The sequence below is a fragment of the Chroicocephalus ridibundus genome, chromosome 6 (genome assembly GCF_963924245.1).
Source record: "Chroicocephalus ridibundus chromosome 6, bChrRid1.1, whole genome shotgun sequence".
Taxonomy (NCBI): domain Eukaryota; kingdom Metazoa; phylum Chordata; class Aves; order Charadriiformes; family Laridae; genus Chroicocephalus; species Chroicocephalus ridibundus.
This window is the reverse complement of record NC_086289.1, coordinates 28,849,775-28,869,356: the sequence shown is the minus strand read 5'-3', so window position 1 is coordinate 28,869,356 and position 19,582 is coordinate 28,849,775. Positions and strand designations below refer to the sequence as shown.

General features: G+C 38.8%; 1 protein-coding gene across 1 annotated transcript in view; it reads left to right on the top strand.

Moving 5' to 3' along the window:
• LOC134517201 (rap1 GTPase-GDP dissociation stimulator 1-like) overlaps positions 1–19,582 on the top strand; it is a 39,331-nt gene that overhangs the window by 13,777 nt on the left and 5,972 nt on the right. The window contains exons 3-11 of the mRNA XM_063338470.1: positions 2,039–2,152; positions 2,994–3,116; positions 3,291–3,416; positions 5,549–5,677; positions 6,918–7,043; positions 7,411–7,554; positions 11,615–11,749; positions 14,938–15,063; positions 19,338–19,477. Of these exons, the coding sequence (XP_063194540.1) occupies positions 2,039–2,152; positions 2,994–3,116; positions 3,291–3,416; positions 5,549–5,677; positions 6,918–7,043; positions 7,411–7,554; positions 11,615–11,749; positions 14,938–15,063; positions 19,338–19,477 (1,163 nt within the window). The remainder of the gene's footprint in view (positions 1–2,038; positions 2,153–2,993; positions 3,117–3,290; positions 3,417–5,548; positions 5,678–6,917; positions 7,044–7,410; positions 7,555–11,614; positions 11,750–14,937; positions 15,064–19,337; positions 19,478–19,582) is intronic.

Here is a 19,582-nt window from a genome sequence, read left to right as displayed (position 1 = left end):
AAAATATTGAAGCTTCCCCATATAGGTTTTTAACCTGATGAATCCAGACATTTTTCTAAAGATGGTATGTTGTTTAAAGCACAAAACCAAAATTGTCGCTGTTCTAAAATAATTGCTTTTAATTATTTAAGCCAAAGAATTTTTCTTCTCAAAGGACAGTAACAGCCTTTAATGATGTTCTACTTCCCCTCCCTTTAACTAATCCTCTCTTCAAAAGAGCTCAAGACACTTCTGGTTCTTCTGAAGTAAATTCCTGTATGCATGAAATTAATGCATTCAAATTTAAAAAAAAAATCTCCCATTAACTAACGGACGTATTAAGGAAAGAGAAAATAGTGAATCCAACAAACAACAAAAATAAATTATGCATTATCTTCAGCATCTCAGCTGAAGAATTTCTAGGTCAAGACTCACGACTCATCTTTTTCAATTAAATAGTTTGTGAAATAGAAATGCTATTTTACTATAGATTTGGTAACATAGAATCATAGAACAGTTCGGGTTGGAAGGGACCTTAAAGATCATCTAGTTCCAACCCCCCTACCATGGGCAGGGACACCTCCCACCAGACCAGGTTGCTCCAAGCCCCATCCAGCCTGGCCATGAACACTTCCAGGGATGGGGCATCCACAGCTCCTCTGGGCAACCTGTTCCAGTGTCTCACCACCCTCACAGTAAAGAATTTCATCCTGATAGCCAATCTAAATCTACCTTCTTTCAGTTTGAGGCCATTACCCCGTGGTCCTGTCATTACACTCCCTGACAAAGAGTCCCTCCGCATCCTTCCTGTAGGCCCCCTTTAGGTACTGGAAGGCTGCTATATGGTCTCCTCGGAGCCTTCTCTTCTCCAGGCTGACATTATATTCTTACTTAATAATACTGTAATACTCTCCTTACATTATATTCTACTATAGATTATCCCCTTCAGCCATCAGTTTTCCATTTCTTACATTCATTTCAGCCACTTTAGGTCTTTTTGTTTTCAGGAAGTAGGTGAAGGAACCTTTAGATTAAAAGGGCAGAAGATTGATTTAGAACAAGCCAATAAAATAAATGGTAGCCAGTTGTGAGGACTGGATGTTATTCCCCAGAGTTCATACGGAATTAAAAAAATGAATTGTCAGATCATTAGCTATGACATGCAGAATGCCATTTAAATCAACTACAGGATTACCTGGGTGGAAAGCAGCAAGAGTGGCATGAGTTTACAAAAACAGTTGCAAGGAATGCGGGAAATCACAGAAATCTGATCTCTGCATAAGGAAATTGTAGGATTATAGTAAAGCAGAGAATTACTAAACACAGACGTGATTAAGGAGAGTCTATGAGAATCCTGGTGGAGGAAAGTAATACTCAGTTTCTCTCTCTTTAAACATATTTTTAAGGAGCTGGCAAGAAGGTGAATAAAGGAGATACTGTTAACAATGCATTTCGATTTCTACAAACCTTTCAATAAGGTTTATTATTTAGGCTATCTCAGGATATGAGAGAAGGTTATCTCATGAAGTCTGAAGGGCAGAATAAAGATTGTTTTCACAATAAAGAGCCATAATTATTAGAGGTTACCTTTGCTGGAACCTATGTCATTCAATATATTCATAAACTATCTAAAAATAGCAGAATGGTAAAGAGGTTTTGGATTATGTGGAGTACTCAAAATTGAAACCGACTGTAGAGAGGTGCAGAAAAATTTTATCATCCTGTGTGACTTGGGCCACTATCAGAGTAGATATACAGCTAGTTGAACTGCAAGTATTATATACTTGCACACAATTATTATATGTTATTTTTTTTTCCCAGATAGAATTTATCTCTGCATATTTATGCCTGCCCAAGAGCTATGCACTGTCTGAGAAGTGGACCAAGCCTTTGCCCTCATGCCTTTGGATTAAATGAGTTATTTGATGAGCATATTTAGATCTGGACCCTTCAGGAGATGATCTTATGGTCAGCCATTGTTACTGAAAAGAAATACCAGAAAGAACTGAAAATGTTTTCCATACTGGCTCACCACATTTTTCCATCCCATTCTTTCTAGAAACCCTGAGTCAGCACCTGGAGTACCTTGGCCTCTGTGGAGATCACATAGAAGCTGAAGAAGACCAGATCCTTGAAAGTCTGAATGGGATTCTCCTGGCTCTTACTGAAGATAGCTAAGTATCGCTCCAGATCACTTTTTAACCATTTGCACAATCCAAAAGCACTCACTAGAGGTTTTCATCCATTGTGATAATGCGTAGTACAAGAAGTGATTGCTGCTGGAACTATAGCTGTCCTCAGCCTGTTTTGTTGTTTTCCTTCATATACTCACAAATCTACCTGTGACCAGATGAAGCTACTTGTCACTAAAGCACCTGAAGCTGCAGAGACATTCCAAATTTAACATTCTATTTACTACAAAGCAAACTCCTAGGATTAAACTGGAGGTGATCCTATCAGGTCAGGAATTTCAGAAGTATCTCAGTCTCCTTATAAGAAAGTCTTTAAGGTCTCTGCACATCCTCCTGAGAAGACCTGCATTTATTTGAATCTCCTGGCAGACGACAACTTACTACCTTAACGACAATTAGCTGTATTTTTGACACAAAAAAGGGAATTGATGGTTCTAATTGCTAGTCTAATAAAAGATGTTGTGCCTACCTACAAAGTTAATTGCTAGGCCATACCTCAGGAACAGAATCTTAATCCCTAACTTCCCATGCCTTACGCAAGCATCCTTTTACAGTCAGAGAAGATGAAACTGCTTTCCTCTTTGCTTTGCTGCTTGAGCTTCAATTCAGCACGAAGCAGAATAATCAGCTGGACTACACTTGCTGCAATTCAAGCAGATGACTGTTCCTATATATTTAAGGCTGAGACAGCCTTTAAGTGCCTTGTTAAATCAGAACCTTGAATCCCACAGATATCCACTCAGAACTCTAGGAAACAAAGCAACATGTAAATAATGAGTTGCAAACCAACTGCATATATTGTTAACATTCTTATCATTACAGAGCAGAGATCCTTCAGCCTACTTAAAGAGAGTGGGATCTTCCTAACTTTGGCAAAAATCCTGAAGGGCAATCCACGATGCGCAGTGAAAGCAGCCCAGGTGCTTTCAGAGATAGCCAAAAATGGTATGTTGTACCAAAGTGTTACTACAAGGCATATTACAGCACATTAGCTGTATGTTTCCACTCTTGTTTTGTTTCATGGCTACCAGCTATTGGTCTTGCACTTGCAATTGTTTTATTTAAACATGGAAAAAAAACCCCAAAACTACCACAAGTCCCTCTCCTTTACCCACACAGAGGAAATGAAGAAGCCATGTATTGAAGCAGATTTAGTTCCAACTTTGATACCTCTGCTGGAGAGCACAGACCAAGAAATGTTGCTTCATGCTGGGAGGGCTATTGGCCGTATCTGCTATGATAATCGTAAGTATTGACTTGAGAGAATGCTATTTTCCCTAGCTGTAAAGCATTATTTCATAAAGCACTGTAACCTGTAACTCATAATAATTTTTTTATGAAACCTGAGCACACAACGCACTTCAGCCTCCAGTTAGATACACAATTCACATAGCTCACAGACACCAGGCTGAATGCATCCCAAACACCTCCTAAACTCTGGGCTTCCCCCTATGTTTTTGACTTCAAGGTGACACATCTTTGTCAGAACTGCAGCTGCAACTACAAGAGTAGCAGAGCCTCATACATATCTTAATTTTGCAGAACTGCTTTGGGCTCAAATACTGAATCGCTTTCTCTTCTTCCAAAGTACTAACAGCATCTATAAAGCAAAGCAAATATTTAAGAACTGCATCAGAAAAAACATACTCTAAAAAATAAAAAATACTGAGATACCTATCTATGTAAGAAATGGTCTTCTCTGAGGACCATTCCTTGCATACAGATCTTTGTGCTACAGATTTTTCCATAAAGCCAGTACACTAGCTTGTCTGCAGGTCTCACAAATTAAATATTTATTGCATACAGGAGATAATATGGAAGTTTTAACCCAGTATCTTGTATCCATTTCCCTCTGCCTTCCACCTACCCTCTCTTATCTTTCTAGTGTGAACCTGTGTAGCTTTATCCAGAAAGCTATGGGTTTGCCTCCCTGCGCTGTTCCTATGAAAGCCAAGCATGATAGGTACCTGGTATAGATTCTACTAGCCCCCTGCAAATTAGAATGTATTTGCCAAGGAATACCACCTCATAGTGTAAAAAAACCCTTCCCCATAGGGCTACATGCAAGGCTGATACAACTACTATACAGCAGCACTACTACAGCATATGGCCATACTGCAAATCTGCTTCGCTTCTCCGAGAACACAGGCCCAGCACAGATTTGACAAGATGACTGACTTTTAATAATTTCTATTACTAACACAGCAATAAATACCTCATAGAAAAATTAATTTCAGTGATTCCCTGATTGAATTACAATTGTATATGCTACAATAGCACCCAGACACTTTCTGGTATCTGTCATACATGCTGTCACCCAAGTTGCAGTCTAGCTCTAAGCAAGACACTGCTGTAAAAGCGGTGTCACTGTACTGCTAAGCAACCATCACTTGTATTTCATAGTTGGCATTCTCAAAATCATTTTCGATATTAAGCTTTCATTCATTACAAGACAAACTACAAAAAGAAAGAAAACAGTTATCAGTGTTTTCCTGGGCAATTCTGCATGCGGATGGAGACAACTGTAGTTAGTATACTAGAACCAGGACCAAATTAATTTTTTTACTTACTGTACTTTTTTGACTTTCCTTAAGTCACATGAATTTACACCTGCTTGAGAACATTACTCAGCCTATAAAAATTCCAAAGATACCTTGAATTCAAGCTGCATGCTGAACAACTAACATTCAAAAAAAATGGAAGACGATGATTCCCCTAGATGAACTTTAAAGCAGTCTGTCTCTCAGTATCCTATAATAGCCCAGGTACTGGTAAATTGTCTTGTTTTACAAAGAATTTTTTAAGAAACAAACAAACAAATCATTATTCTAACATGCAAAAAGCAGGTATATGGACATTTGCTATGCAAGTCAGAACACTGTTGATCCCTGAAAGCGGAGTTGTCACTAGACTATGTTTTATCTTGGGTTTCCAGTCCCTTCCATCTACCTGCCCTTCAGAACAAAAGAAGCCATAGGATAATAAGGCTGAGACTCCAATTCCCTGAGAGAAATAAGCCAAAAGGCTGGCTATTCCTCATTCAATTTTCAGAAACATATCAAGAGATACAGTCCACCAGAACTTGCTTTAGAAGCTGCACCAGTAGTAGATATGCTTGTGCAATTGTCCATATAGGTTCTTACAGTGGCTTAATTCTTCAAGTCAAAGTAGAGCCAGGAGGTCTAGCAAAACTGTCCTGAACTAGCATTTCCCAAACACCTAATTAGCCTGAACCCACAGCACCAAAGCTGTACAAATTCTAACATTGTGAGAAACAACCAGATTATTTTTTGGCAAAGTACCTCAGTTGGATCCTTTTTACTGATTTAATTGGTCCCAATTTAATCTCCTTTAACTTCTATGCTTACTATTCCCAGGGAATCTTCAAGAAGACCTGGTGAAGGTAGGAGTAATCACATCACTAGTCCGAATATTAACCGATTATGCAGAGAGTGAACCACTTGTCCATGTTGATCTATTGGCCTTATGTAATCTTGCAGAACTTGGTAAGTAAATGTTTTCGTATCTTGGAGCAAAACATCATCTTCATGCTGTCACTGCCTTTCCATGTCCATGCAGAACGCCCACATGTTTATGGGGGTTTTTTGTTTAGTTTTTTGGAAGGTTTTGTAAGGGTTTGGTTTTGTTGGGTTATTTGAGGGGGTTGAGGTTTCTGATTTGGGGTTTTTATTTGTTTGTTTGGGGTCTTGTTTTTTAAACACTACTGATACCTAATCAGGGACTGGCCACAGTACCTGTGTTAGAGAAGTAACTACTCTTTCCTGGAGTACCAGCAATTGCTCATACTATATTAAAACAATTAACATTTAATAGACAGGTTTTGATCCAGAAAAAGGTATGGAGGCCGTAACTTCATGTGGTAAATGTACAGTTTCAACTACTTCAGATATGATACATTAAATACTTATTTATTAAAAATTTATTTCTATTTAATAATTAAGTTTATATACCTTAATGAAACAGCTTTCCTTTTCATTTACATAATTTTCAAACCAAAGCCATTTACACTGATTTAAAATAAAACTGTCCTTCTTTACACGAGTCGTAAGTAGTGATAGAAGAAAAAGACCAAGTAGAAAAATATTACCACACTTTGTGTATGGTCTGACTACAATTTGGTCTACTGCTTCTTGCATTTAGCAGGAGAGGCAGGGAAGGGGGTATGGTATCACACTGTCGCATCATCCTCTAGTGAGCTCTGTCCTTTACAGATCTCTTATATTACTTAATACCATATTCCATTCAAATGTGTTTTATGTCAGACAGCAGCAAGCTTTAAAAAAAAAAAATAAATAAAATTGATCTTTGTTAACATCCATCTTGTAGATGTTTAGGATTCCAGCAAGACTAGAACCATCTAATCAAGGCAGAAAATATACTACTACAGCAAACTGGAATGTGCCAATTTGATACATTAAATAATCATACTACAGATGGATTTATAAGAGCCGGTGGAATTAAGCCAGGATTAATTTGGCAGCTATTATAAGGTCATAGCTACAGGAATTACACAAAAATAGTGTTAAAAGAAAGAAGTGGGGAGGGAGAAGGGGTAGAGTTTTGCTGTCTCGGTGCTGTCGAAAGGAACAGAAGCAACTACAAAAGCAGAAAAAGTATTCAAAAACAAAGTAGTGTCTAATCACTTCAGATTATAGGGAGATATGCTTTTAACATTTAATCAGATAAAAAAATCCATTTAAAATCATGACTTTATCGTATACACAGATACAGCTAAGGAAGCTCTAAGCAAGACAAAGGTTGCTGAACAGCTGGTGAAACAACTGAGAAGAGCAGAGAACCATGAGAGGCTAGAAATTGTCTTTGAGGTCCTGCAAGCGCTTGCAGAAAATGGTAAGACTCCTTTCAGCTTGGGGGAATGAGGGGAGAAGGTGTACTGGTACTTAGCTTACGCTCTGGGTTTAGAGTTTGCCATGGGTTCCTACTAATGGAACCAGCAATCCCTTCAGTGGGAATAAGCACCGACAAGAATCTGCTGAAAATATCTACATACCTGATACAGACTTTAAAGAAATGAAAACTCATGACTGGCAACACAAGAAACGTCAAAAGATCAATGCAAAAGATTTGCTCATTCTGCCTTGGTGTCATCCTAGCACCAGAATGCCTGTTATGAACAAAACCGAAAAAGGTGTCTGTACCTGAAAAAAGACTGGATTTAGCTTCCTGCTTTGAAACGCTTCAACTGTGATCTCTACAGATGCTCTGAAAGTGCAGTTGGTGGAGGCGGGCGTGCAAGAGGTGCTGTCTGAGATCCTGCTGAGGCTCCAGGGTAGTTCACAAGCTGAAGATACATGCATTGTGAAGGCTGCATCAGATCTCATTGTCTCTCTGCTTCTTGGAGGTAAAAATGGGAATACTGACAGTCCAGATACATAAAGAAACAACATCAAAAAGTCCCCTTAGCAAAGGAGTTGCCATCTGCGCTGTCACTTTCATTTCCTTAACAGGGACACACCTGCAACCTGTTTCATAACCCTTAGGGGAATTCTTCTAAGACACCGCACTTTCTCTAGGAGTCTATTGCTTGCACTGCCATGCTTCCCCTTCAAGCACATTCTATGATTCTACGTACATACACTGCCTCAAGTCATCTAGTACCACTGTGACTGCTCCTGCACAGAACATAGACAGAAGCACAGGAACTTCAGGCCATTGTAGCTGTACCTCGGGTTGTCAGTTCGCACCCTGCTTCTATAACTTTACTTGCAAAGCTGGCCTAGGAGTCAGTTTAAAATTGAAAGCTAATCATCAGATTAAGTTCACATGGTATTGAACCACTCTTGTTTCCTCATTGACTATTCAAAATCTGTGTAGATAATTCAATCATTTGGATTAACAAGTGAAATATAAGAACTTTTCTTGTAATGCAAGTTCTGCATGTATCTATTAGGAACAGACTACATGCACTGCTGACCTAGATTTTTCACTAAGTCTTTAAGCTGGTTGCAGGAACACCACAAAAAGGCTAAAGATCTAACAGCAATTTAGTTTAGTTGGGCCTGCTATGTTGTATTTCGGGCAACCGATTAAAGAATAAAACATTAAGAACTGGACACCTACACTGCATCCCACAATCCCAAACACAAAGCAATCAACAATTTAAAGGTCTTAAATTATTCACCATCACAACAATCTTTAACACTCATCATTGATTTGAATCTCCCCAAAGTCAGACAGAACAGTTCACTTCAGGGATAATTATACACAGACATGAGATGTTCTCTCTATTTATCATGCAACAGATAAGTACATGCACAATTTTTTTGCTAAAGGATGTGGCATCACCTCCCAGAATATTGGTATTTCATCATATCCAAATACATGCAGCTACAGAGACAGGAGCAGAGGCTATTGCTAATTTTACAAAAAATGGTAAGGCTGGCTATTCAGTGTCCTTCAAAGATGGAAAGCCACTGCTTTTGAGTGGAGAGAAGAGCAATACTATTAGATTTCATTGCTCCCTGGCTCCAAAACATTAACATTCTTACTTTTCTGCAGACTGAAGAAGTGCATACCTTTAAGTCACAGATGCTAATGATACTGAAGTAGTTTGAGGGACACAATTGTGAAAAACGGGGTAGTCAGGTATGCAAGCTTTTGCACCTTTTATTTTTTTGCCTAAATCACACATTATTAGAGGGGAGACTCTGGAAGTGTTTCATGGCAAATACATTTGTCACAAATATAAAAAGTAATATATGGTTATCGACATTTTAGGTTTTAAATCACTTTTAGGAAGGGAGGGTTACTCAGACGCATCAGGGGGAAAAAAATAAGTCTCAAGATAAGCCATTTTATCTTTCACACTTTCCTATTACAGAAAGCAACGAGCCTTAGTACTATGCAGAGAAAAATACAGAAAGGCTCTTATAAACAGACTCCTGGAAGGCATGCTGTGCTGAATCAGTCAGCAGAAGATAACCCACCATGTTTTCTGTCCTTTCTCATTGATAGCTACCGCACTGGGTTCAAGTTCTGTTAACAAAAAGGAGCTTCTTCAACATTGTTCAACTTTCTGCATTAATATGTGATTAATTATCATACAAGATGCCCTCACATCTGTCTGTTTAGCTAGTCAGTCTCATCTGTTTTAGGTTTTTTGTGTTGTTTTTTTTTTTTAAAGCAAGCTATCATGCACATACCTCTCCACCTCCCCCCACATCCTTTCTAGACTCCCTTTCTCCCTTGTCTTATACCTTGCTCTGAATCAGCCATTGTGCATCACGGTTCTACAAAGGCTACAGAAATGCCCTCAGTGCCTTTAAACTGGCTATCTTCAATTTATTCAGCTGAATGGCTTGCTTTGTCACTCGCTCTTCTCCCTCCATTTTCCCTACAACCCCATTAGATGTGGAAAAAGTGAATAATCCCTTTCAGGCCCCAGTATGTGCCACTGATGTATGCACAGCCTTTAATCTAAGAGGAAAAAAACATTCTATGGAAATCTGGTCTCAGCATCAAATGACTTCTGAGGCAATGAAAAGATGACAGACAGCTTTTGCAGCTATGAAAGTGGCTGTTCCTATCAGACTTTAACTACGAGCCATTAAATTGAAGGTTCTGCTGCTATCCAAGCAAAAATCCATAGGAGAGAGAACCAATTTGGAGCTCTATGACAATCAAAGCAAGGCAACCACTAATGGGTTCTCCCTATTCGCACTTCACTACAAGAGAAAAAAATGCTCTGCCATTCTTTTGTTTGAAAGGTGGGGGGAGGAGAGAAATTAAGTTCAATTAAGGTTAGTCTATACGAAGATCAAAGTATTTCGCCTGTAGAATTTTGTCAGATCAAAAAGAAATGGTCTGTTTCCAGAGAACCTATTCCCCAAAGAGGACTGGGCAATTTTCCTGATCTCCAAAGATTAGGACCAGGCAAGAGAACATTTGAAGAATCACAAGCAAAAACATCAGCTTTAGAGAATGTATGCATAAATTGATATCAAAAGATTTTTGCATGACTAGAATTCAAACTATTTCACAGACTGACAATTCTCATGAAAATATCCACTTACATTTTATAAGTGTTTGACAAACTCTTATTTAACAAATGTAGTAATACAGGGGGAAAATATGCTACTAGCTGAAATGCTAAGAGATTAAAGAAATAGTAAGCATTGGTTCAAAAGATGACATGGAGGAGTTTCTACTACTTTGCTGTAGAAATAACATTCAAACCAGCAAAGGTGTTTAAGTGACTAGAGCATTTTTAAGTGGTATATACACAAAAATTAGAAGTTTGTACGTCTTAGGTATGCAGTTAGTACCATGAGAAGCACCTAAAGTTACTTTTGGCTAGATTCTTTATTTGTACGAAGTCTGCATAGTTCCAATGATAATTGTTTACCCCAGGTGAAAATGTGGTTTTCCTATATAGCATTCACACTCTTTTGACATGTTTTAACAAACAGCATTCACATGGTAACAGCACAGCAATAAGGAAATGCTGACTGGTGTCAGGAATATGCTTCTCCATGTATAATAAACTGCGTAAAATAAAATACAGAAAAATATTTGCCAAATGGCATCTTCAAAACTACTCCTTCAGGAATGACGCAAACCATAATATGCAGGCTTTCCTTTTGCTCTTTAGGAGAAACACTTTCTTGTGCTTCTATCAAGGTGAGCTAAGTAGCTTCTGATACCAAAAGGGCTGTCACCTCTGCAGAGTTGTCAGACACGCACTGACAAAATATTGCAGAGCATATACTGGGCAAAATGGTAGTTCTTTGGAATGTACAAATCTGCTTTCACCAGCATTAAACAGATCAGACCTCTCTAGTTCAACTCATATTTTCCTTTCTTCATATGAGTGTAACACAATTAGACTTCTTGTTTCAGAAAGCGGGTTTCTCAAAACAAGTAAGAAAAACCTAGGCCTGATTCTTTTAATAATTAACGACAAATTATTTGATTGAATACAAGGAGTAAGAGTAGTACAAAACTAGTAATCAGACTCCCCATTGCTGGACAAGATCCCTGGTCTCACAATAGCCTCTTAAATCAGTAGAATACCAAAATTGTAGTAGTGAAGATATCCTGTGGAGAAATGGCAAGTGTCACCAGTATTCCACCACACATATAGTGGAAAAATAAAGCAGCATTGAGGAAGAAATTGACTGGAGAACATGTGGGTTTGAATTTGACAGTGACTGTCTGTAAAAAGTGCTCTCAAGCTAAGCTTTACTAGAGGATGTCTCAGCATCAGTTCACAGGTGGCTGATCCCCACTTATCTCTAGAGAGCTGAAGGCTGTAAAAAACAATGCAAAAGCTACAGTCTCAATCTTATCAAGACATGAGAACAGTCACAGCAAAGACTCCCTCAATTCTCAATCTGCATGATTAATTTCTATCATTGTGCTTCTTATCTCTCTCACCTGCTTCGTTTTGCCTCTTTCTTCAGATGGCAACTGTGTACGAATGGTACAAGTGGGAGTCATACATCAGCTTCTGGATCTTTTGGAGAAACACGTAGAGAGTGGGGACGTCTCTGTTCAACATGCTGCACTCAGTGCACTTCGAAACCTCGCTATACCAGGTACAGAGTTTGAAGACGATTGACTTACTGTGATTCTTTGTAAAGATGGGTGATTTAATGGAGATCTATGCAGCTCTAAGTCACCAGTTCCTTGTATTCTGAGGGGCAATTGACCTTTTTTTTTCCTCCTGCAGAGACATATACATTTGAATAATTCATCAGGACTTCTAATCTACATAAAAGGTCTAAATATAATAAAGTGTGATCTCATTGCCAGCTGCTGGAATGTTTTCATATTAACAGCATACAGCAGTTCAAGACAAAAACACAGAACAGAGTTTTAAGCTTAAAATACACAGTATGTGGTGGAGCTATCACATCACAGCTGGTAGGGATTTCATAAATCTGTTCCTCTTCTATAAAGCCAATATTCATTGCAAATTCATCCTTTGTAACACACTTAAGAGCTACAACACTTAAAAGGGGCATACAAGGAAGATGGGGACAGACTTTTTAGAAGGCCCTGTTGCAATAGGAAAAGGGGTAATGGTTTTAAACTAAAAGAGGGTAGGATTTAGACTAGATAGAAGGAAGACATTTTTTGCAATGAGGGTGGTGAAACACCGGAACAGGTTGCCCAGAGAGGTGGTAGATGCCCCATTCCTGGAAACATTCAAGGTCAGGTTGGACGGGGCTCTGAGCAACCTGATCTAGTGGAAGGTGTTCCTGCCCATTGCAGGAGGTTGGACTAGACAGCCTTTAAAGGTCCCTTCCAAGCCAACCTATTCTATAATTCTACTCGTGATCTTTTGTTAATACGTTTCAGAAAATTGCACTGCTTCTCATCTCAAATTTACTGCTTCCATGTGAAAGTGCATTTCAGGCCAAAAATGCTTTGCTAGAGACTCAACACTACAGCACCCTGCAACACGGTCCTTACACTGCTATACAGTACTCCAGAGAAGAGCACGACACCAACATTACTTTCTGAAAATAAACGAACTCGAAGTTGTCTGCCAATTTTATTATGTAAGCTAGCAAGTATGCTTGGCTTAACAGTTTTATACATATCGTTGCTTTGAACAAGTGAGAGCCCAGAATATACTAGTTGCTACTTAGCCTCCACTACTTCCTTTTAAAGCCTGATACTCCCTCATTTCTTCTTGCAGATAGCTCTCTTCAGAACTTCACCTATTTCTTTCAACTTAGTTTCGATATGCTTGCAAGTAATTTATTTATAGTTTGACTTACAGTATTATCATGCTCTCTGGATCATAATAGCCAGCCATGTCTGTCTATTCACTATTTTAATAAACATTTCACATCATAAGCCCCTCACTGCTTCTAGGTATATTTTATTTCTCTGTGAAGAGATTTTCCACCACCATCCACATCAGCAGAGGCTGTGCAAATTGCTTTTTGGTACTAATAGAACATGTAATATTTCAACCATTCATGCCAGCTACCTTACATCAGTTACAGCCTAACAGAGATATTAGAAGATGATCACAGAATCATGAAAAATCATGGACAGCCAACCCGCTGAAATTAGGAGAGTAACTTACTAGGCAAAACGTAACTATCTTTATTAGAATGAAAAGGTGGATTTTTTTCTATAAGCCTAGGAGCGTACCATGCTTAGTTCTCATTAACTTCACTCCTGCAATATGTACAACAGGATTTAATGATTGCAACCAGCAAAGATACCAATTAATCTCATTTGAAAGATAGCAGTTTTGACGTAGTTTCCCTTGACAAGAAGCAGAGGTGATCACATTCTAAGTCACAACAGAACCCCTTCCTCAATGAATACCAAGGCCCACCTTTTGCAATGCCAAGCCCAGGCATACCTTGGGAGTGCCTTAACAAAGCAATAAACATCCTGATCTTGCAAAGATTATAGGATCTAAAACTCCAGAAAAACATGGCTGCAATGTCCAACTTCACCCCTATATCACTGCCTGCTACGCATAGCACCAGCAGATCTTAGTGTTCTTTACAGCTGTACTTTAAAAGGCTCAACTCTGAATTATAAAATATCCATGTATCAATACAGTGTATTTTGGTTATCTGTCCTGCTCTAGTCTATTACAAACTATTTTAGATCTTTCTAAGTGCGTAGGCAATACATAGCACTTTAAATTCTATTCCTACACTGTGCTTTTCCTCATCAATTCATAAAAATATCAGAATATGGAAGCTGTAAGGCATTCCCTCATAATAATACATTACTTCCAGAAATACAAACTGTATCACTTTCAACAATACAGTCTGATACCTGGGGAAAAAAAAAAAAAAAGAATGAGTGCAAATCCAAATCATAAAATAAAAATTAATTAAATATAGGCCAACACTTGCAAATGGGCACAGGGGAAGTCTTCAAATAAAGCAGTGATCTTAAAAGAGAACAGGTGGTTATAAAAGAATTTGAAAAAAGTTTTATTATGCTTTAGCGAACGGAATCTGTCTATGCCACTGAAAAACAAGGACATTAAGAGCAAGCTACTTAAGTGTCTGCTTCTCAATTTGCCCAACAGAGGAAGAAATAGAACAGGTTTCTCCCTATTTCACTGTCCCGTCACATCCCACTGCCTCAAAAAAAGGTATGCAGAAGATGGGAAGAAAATTGCTCTGGAGAAAGCAACTTTTTGTAGCACAGTCAAGCAGCATTAGGACTCTTTCCAAGCCAAGAGACAAGCTTCTGATTGTTACCAGGGATTACTGCACTAATGACTGGAGCAGAGGTGCAAGAATTAGGAGAGGAATGCATAGAAACAAAGGCATGAACAAGAGGGGATTAAGTGAGCTCAAATACAAAAAGAAAATTAATTCTCAAGAAATATGGTTATGTAAGTCACTTCTGCCACCTAGTTCAGTTAAGACCAGCAAGCATAGGAAAGGCTTGCTCATGTGAGTGGGTGGGTGGATGGATAATCTATTACAACTAGAAAAAGGAAGAGAAACAACAATGCTGTGTTTATCCTTTTTTATGTAATTCATTACAGGCAAGGCTGAGATCAAAAGTAATCAAAATCATAACAACACTTCATAGGAAGTTTTTAGCTCAAAAGATAAGTTTAAACAGTTGGGTAATCCTGACTTCATTTCAGAGTGCTCTAACAAGTTGTATCTTTTGCTAAGAGCAATATAGAGCATAAAATTCAGAACAAGTTATGTCATATCTATATTTTCAGATGTTTGTCTAGTTACTGAGCTCCACATGAACACCTTTTTTTCCTATTTTCTAGTTGTTAACAAGGTTCAAATGCTGGAGGAAGGTGTGGCAGATCGGATTCAGGCACTTCTAAGGTCAGAGATGCCTCCTGTGCAGTTTAAACTTCTTGGAACACTACGGATGTTAACAGATGGTCAAGGTAGGGAATTACTAATGTTTACTGATGACAACCATGCACCCCCCTCATCCCCTCCCCCCGCAAGAAAACGGATCTGCAAAGAGACTACAGACTAAGTGTTTTGCTAACCTAATTCCACTCAATCTGGAGAGGTTCCAACAGAGATGCTGGCCAGAGGCTGCAAGCCTTCCATGCTGACCCAGCCAGCCTCAGAGGTAGATGAGAAAAAGCAAAAGGAAGAATCTGAGAGCAGTCAGTGAGAAAAGGCAAAGGCCTAAAAGGAAGATGTTTTCCACCAGAGATATATCAACAAGGCATGAGCATGATGGAAAAGAGTTAGGCTAAGGATTTACAGTGCTAAAAATCACAGGAAAGCAAATTAATAGAAGAACTGGAGAGTATAAAAGGATCAAAGGGAGCTGGGGTGGAGAGGGGCAGGAGAAATGAGTCCCTATCAGGCACCCCAGTCTCTCTCTACATGTTGCCACATTTACCTTGCTGGTATGGCTCAAATGTTGAATTTACTTCACATGTTGAAATATGGGATTGCACTTCATTCAGTTTTACAGAGGTGGATATACAAAGGCAACAATATCACTCTGTGCATGTGATTGCATTTTGAGAAACAAGCAAAATGTCCGAATCACGTTAAGATCTGCTATAATATCTGAATTTATCCTTGGACTTATCTAGCTTCTTACCAGAGTATAAAACAAAACAAGTGTTGTGGGGTTCATTTTTTTAAATGATAAGTGTTCTAAATCTTTCATAACACTAGAGCAGCTGCTCTAGAGCACTACTCATTACAGACCACCATGATGTGCAATAACAATAAGAAATAGGTCAAAAACAGAATAATAAAAAAAGTTATTACCATTTTGTGATGGGAACTGACAGCTGGTGTGGAACAATTACAAATCACAAATTCATTAGTTATATGGAAGGGAAAAAAACCCATACTCTCCTACACTCCATGCTGTAATCATTTACACCACTGCAGACACCCCCTTGATACGACAGCTGCTTGCATCATTTTTCAAATGAATATGCATGATATAAAATTTAGATCTAGCACTCATATTAATTTGCACTGATTCCAGTCCAGGAAAAAGCTGCTTTCACTTATATTTCACCATGGTAGGAAACGGACGTTGCAAGATATACAGAAACTTAGCCTCTTTTTCCTCTCAGGCTTTGAAGGAAGTTATTAGAAGGTCATTTAGCTGAAGTTATACCTAAATTGTGAGGGGGGAGACCACTTAGCTTTTAAAATTGAGACATAATAACACAGATCTAAGTTATCAAACACTAAATTACGTATTTTTTTTTTTACTCAATGCTATTTACCAGCCCTAGTATGAAGCCAGAATTTGGCACAAAATGCTACAACTTCTGCATCTGAAACAATACGGATATGAAAGCGTAGAGTAGAAAAAGTTGTAAAAGATTATTCAATGTTTACCCATTCCTTCCTGTAAGCACACAATTCCCCCACCTTTAACTACTTTTTATCCTGTTTACCCATGAGCTAACATTACCATTAATTAACTCAGCCTGAAACTCTTAGAATACAGGTCTAGTAAGAAGTCCACACTAAATAAGTTCATTGCATTATCTAGTATAAAATCATTACTCTGACAATCACTGGGCATGCTGAGGCCTACAGACTAGGAATAGGTAGGTTTCTTTCTACCTATAGAACACTGCAGTCAGATCTGTCAGCTTCATTACACTAAAGTGATGTTAACATTAACTCCTGGTTTTTCCACTGTTGTGCTTCAGAGGAGCAGAAGAATTTGTGCACTTCAACAGCCAAAGGACTTTCAGCTCAACTGAAAGTTCAGTCACACACACAATTTATTCAAATTTGGCATTTTGTAAGTTAAAAGGTCCTCCTGTTCCTTTTAAGAATAACTAAATGGTTTTATCTCAAAGAGCTCTATTGCTGATAGATATCAGGAAGCCCCTGTCAAATTGGGTCCACACACCTCCTTTGAACAACCCTCTTCAACTGGTTCCATTCACCACCCTCTTACAGCTTTCGGTACTAAATTGGATTACCATGATCTCCTCAGACTAACATGTAACATCTGACCTAGAAACAAAAGCCTTTCTGTTATGGGAGGTAATACGCATGTGGTTGTGCAATGATAAGTAACTCTTATCTCAAAACAAACATGTTCAACTAGGCTAGAAGCTCCCAGATTCCTTTTGGTATTTTTACATGTGGATTATTCCTTAGTGTACTAGACAAAGAAAAAAAAGGAAGAGTCTGTCCTTGCCCAAAATAGAAAGAGTATAGGTTGACTTACAGTTCCTGTAAAATATCCAGAGTAATCACGTGGTTTATTGACACAGACCTTCTGGTGCACGGTCTATTTGACACTTACCAGAATACCTCTAAACAAATGCAATGCACAGAAAAGGACAGTTAAAGAAACAGGAGCAGGGTGGTGACCCTATAAGCCAAACCTATCCCTTCCCTTCCAGATGTTCTTCCTCAAGTCTTTGCTTCAGCAAAGCTCCAAGAGAAAAACTTCTCAGTATCTTAAAACCATGCAGACTTTTCCCCACATTATTCCCCTTTCTGAATTTGCTTCCAAAGGAACAGGGATCTGCCTGGTTCCCTTCTTTCACGTCTGGAACTATTTTAAAAGACTGGAAAAGCAGAAAAAGATTGGAAAAAGCCCACAGACCCTTTATAGCCCTTCTTAGGCAAAGTACACTTCCCACATCTTTCCTTCTTCAGAACACGCAATATGAATTTCATGCTTATCTGCTCTGGTCCAGCATCGAGGGGTGGGGGCCAGGCATGGGACAGGACTCAAGATGATCAAAATGACATCAACAAGAAAACCCCTGAATTACAAATAAGTACAAGAGACTCCTAAATTTGAATTAAATCTTATAACCACAGTATATTTTTGCAAACAGAATAACTCTACACCAAAAGTGAGCATCTGTCCTGTGACTATGTTCTGTGACCTCTTGCCTCTCAGTTGCTACATCTGGTGCCCAGTGGGAAGTGCTGTGCATTTATATCCTCAGTTCATGATCAACTGGAACATGTGGAAACAGCAGTTTAGCAGCTAATAAAACACCTCTGTGCTCAAAGCCAAAAGGGTGAGCACTCAATTCCTACAAAAAGACAGCTTAAGTTGTGCACGTTACTACTTTGTCTTTCTCCTGGCACCCTTCACTCACAAGAAAATTCCAGTTGAACCAAAATGTAGAGTTTTGAAGACTTAAGTATTGAACAGAATCAACTAACAAATTACTGAAGCAGTATATACCAGGATGTTCTCAGGGTAGAACCCCTGTTTAACACACTTGGTTAAAATTGAGCATTTCACAATTCTCAGCACCCTTATATCTGCATTTTTCCTTTGCTTAGGAAATCACTTTTGACCCACAGCACTTCGAAGATGTGTTATTAAACTGCAGCTAGATTCATGTGGAATCACGTGTTTGACTGATGCAGTATTGAGAGAGCATGAGTAAAGTTCCTTTTGCTGCTGAACTTCTAAGAGCTTTGGGAGTAGTCTCCCTTAGTGGCAACAAGCCTTAAACCACAGTATATCATTATAGTTCTACTTAGGAAGAGTTATCTAGTGATGTTTTTTCCAAATGTCAACCACACGGATTAATATTTTTAGCAAGTATTGAGATAGGGTTCCTGAAACACAGGGGAAGGCAAATTAAAAGGCTCCTCCAAACTCTGGGGGAAGTTTTGATGATGCCTAAGATACACAGTTGAGCATATAAATTCTTAAGAATTGAGACACGCAGTTACAGATACACTGCAATTCTGTACTAAGGCTTGGCTTCCCGCATGCTACCAACCGTAATTATCACCATTACTGAGAGCACTGAAACAGCAAGAACAGTCTCTGAAGAGCCCATAATTACACTTGTGCAGGGCTCCAAGAGCAAGTGCAAGAAAACAAATGGGAAAGGGACAGCCCTCATGAAGATTTCAGTATAGCAACAGAATATTTGCTTTCAAAGATATGAAGCTGCTCATTTTAAGCGTTGCTTCAACAGTCTCTTATAAATGACAGGTCTATGGGAACAGCTTACTTTGTTCTTTACTTCCAAGAGTTGCCCTAACACAACTAGCATTCCTCAGGTAAAGACTTCCAAGATCCCTTAAAAGCCCATTACTTTCGTTACAGCTCTTCAAGAGCAATGAGCTCAGTCCTGTGGTCCTGGCTACTTCTACATACACATTTACGTGACAGAAAGACTGAGAAGTCTGATCTTGAATGTCTCCTGATGATGCTTTTTCTCCTCAGCTGATGCGGCTGAAATCTTGGGCCAAGACCCCATGCTGCTCAACAGGCTTGTGCAGTGGTGCAATGCTAACAACCACACCGGCATTTGTGGAGAGGCGAATCGGCTGCTAGCATCAATCCTGCGTCACAACAGATCCCAAGTATGAGAGCTATTGGTCTGATATTTTTCTACTTTATCCTTCTCAAATATTTTTAAAGCTTGTTGATATAGTTAGGGGTTAAGTGTTAAACAGCACATACAGCTT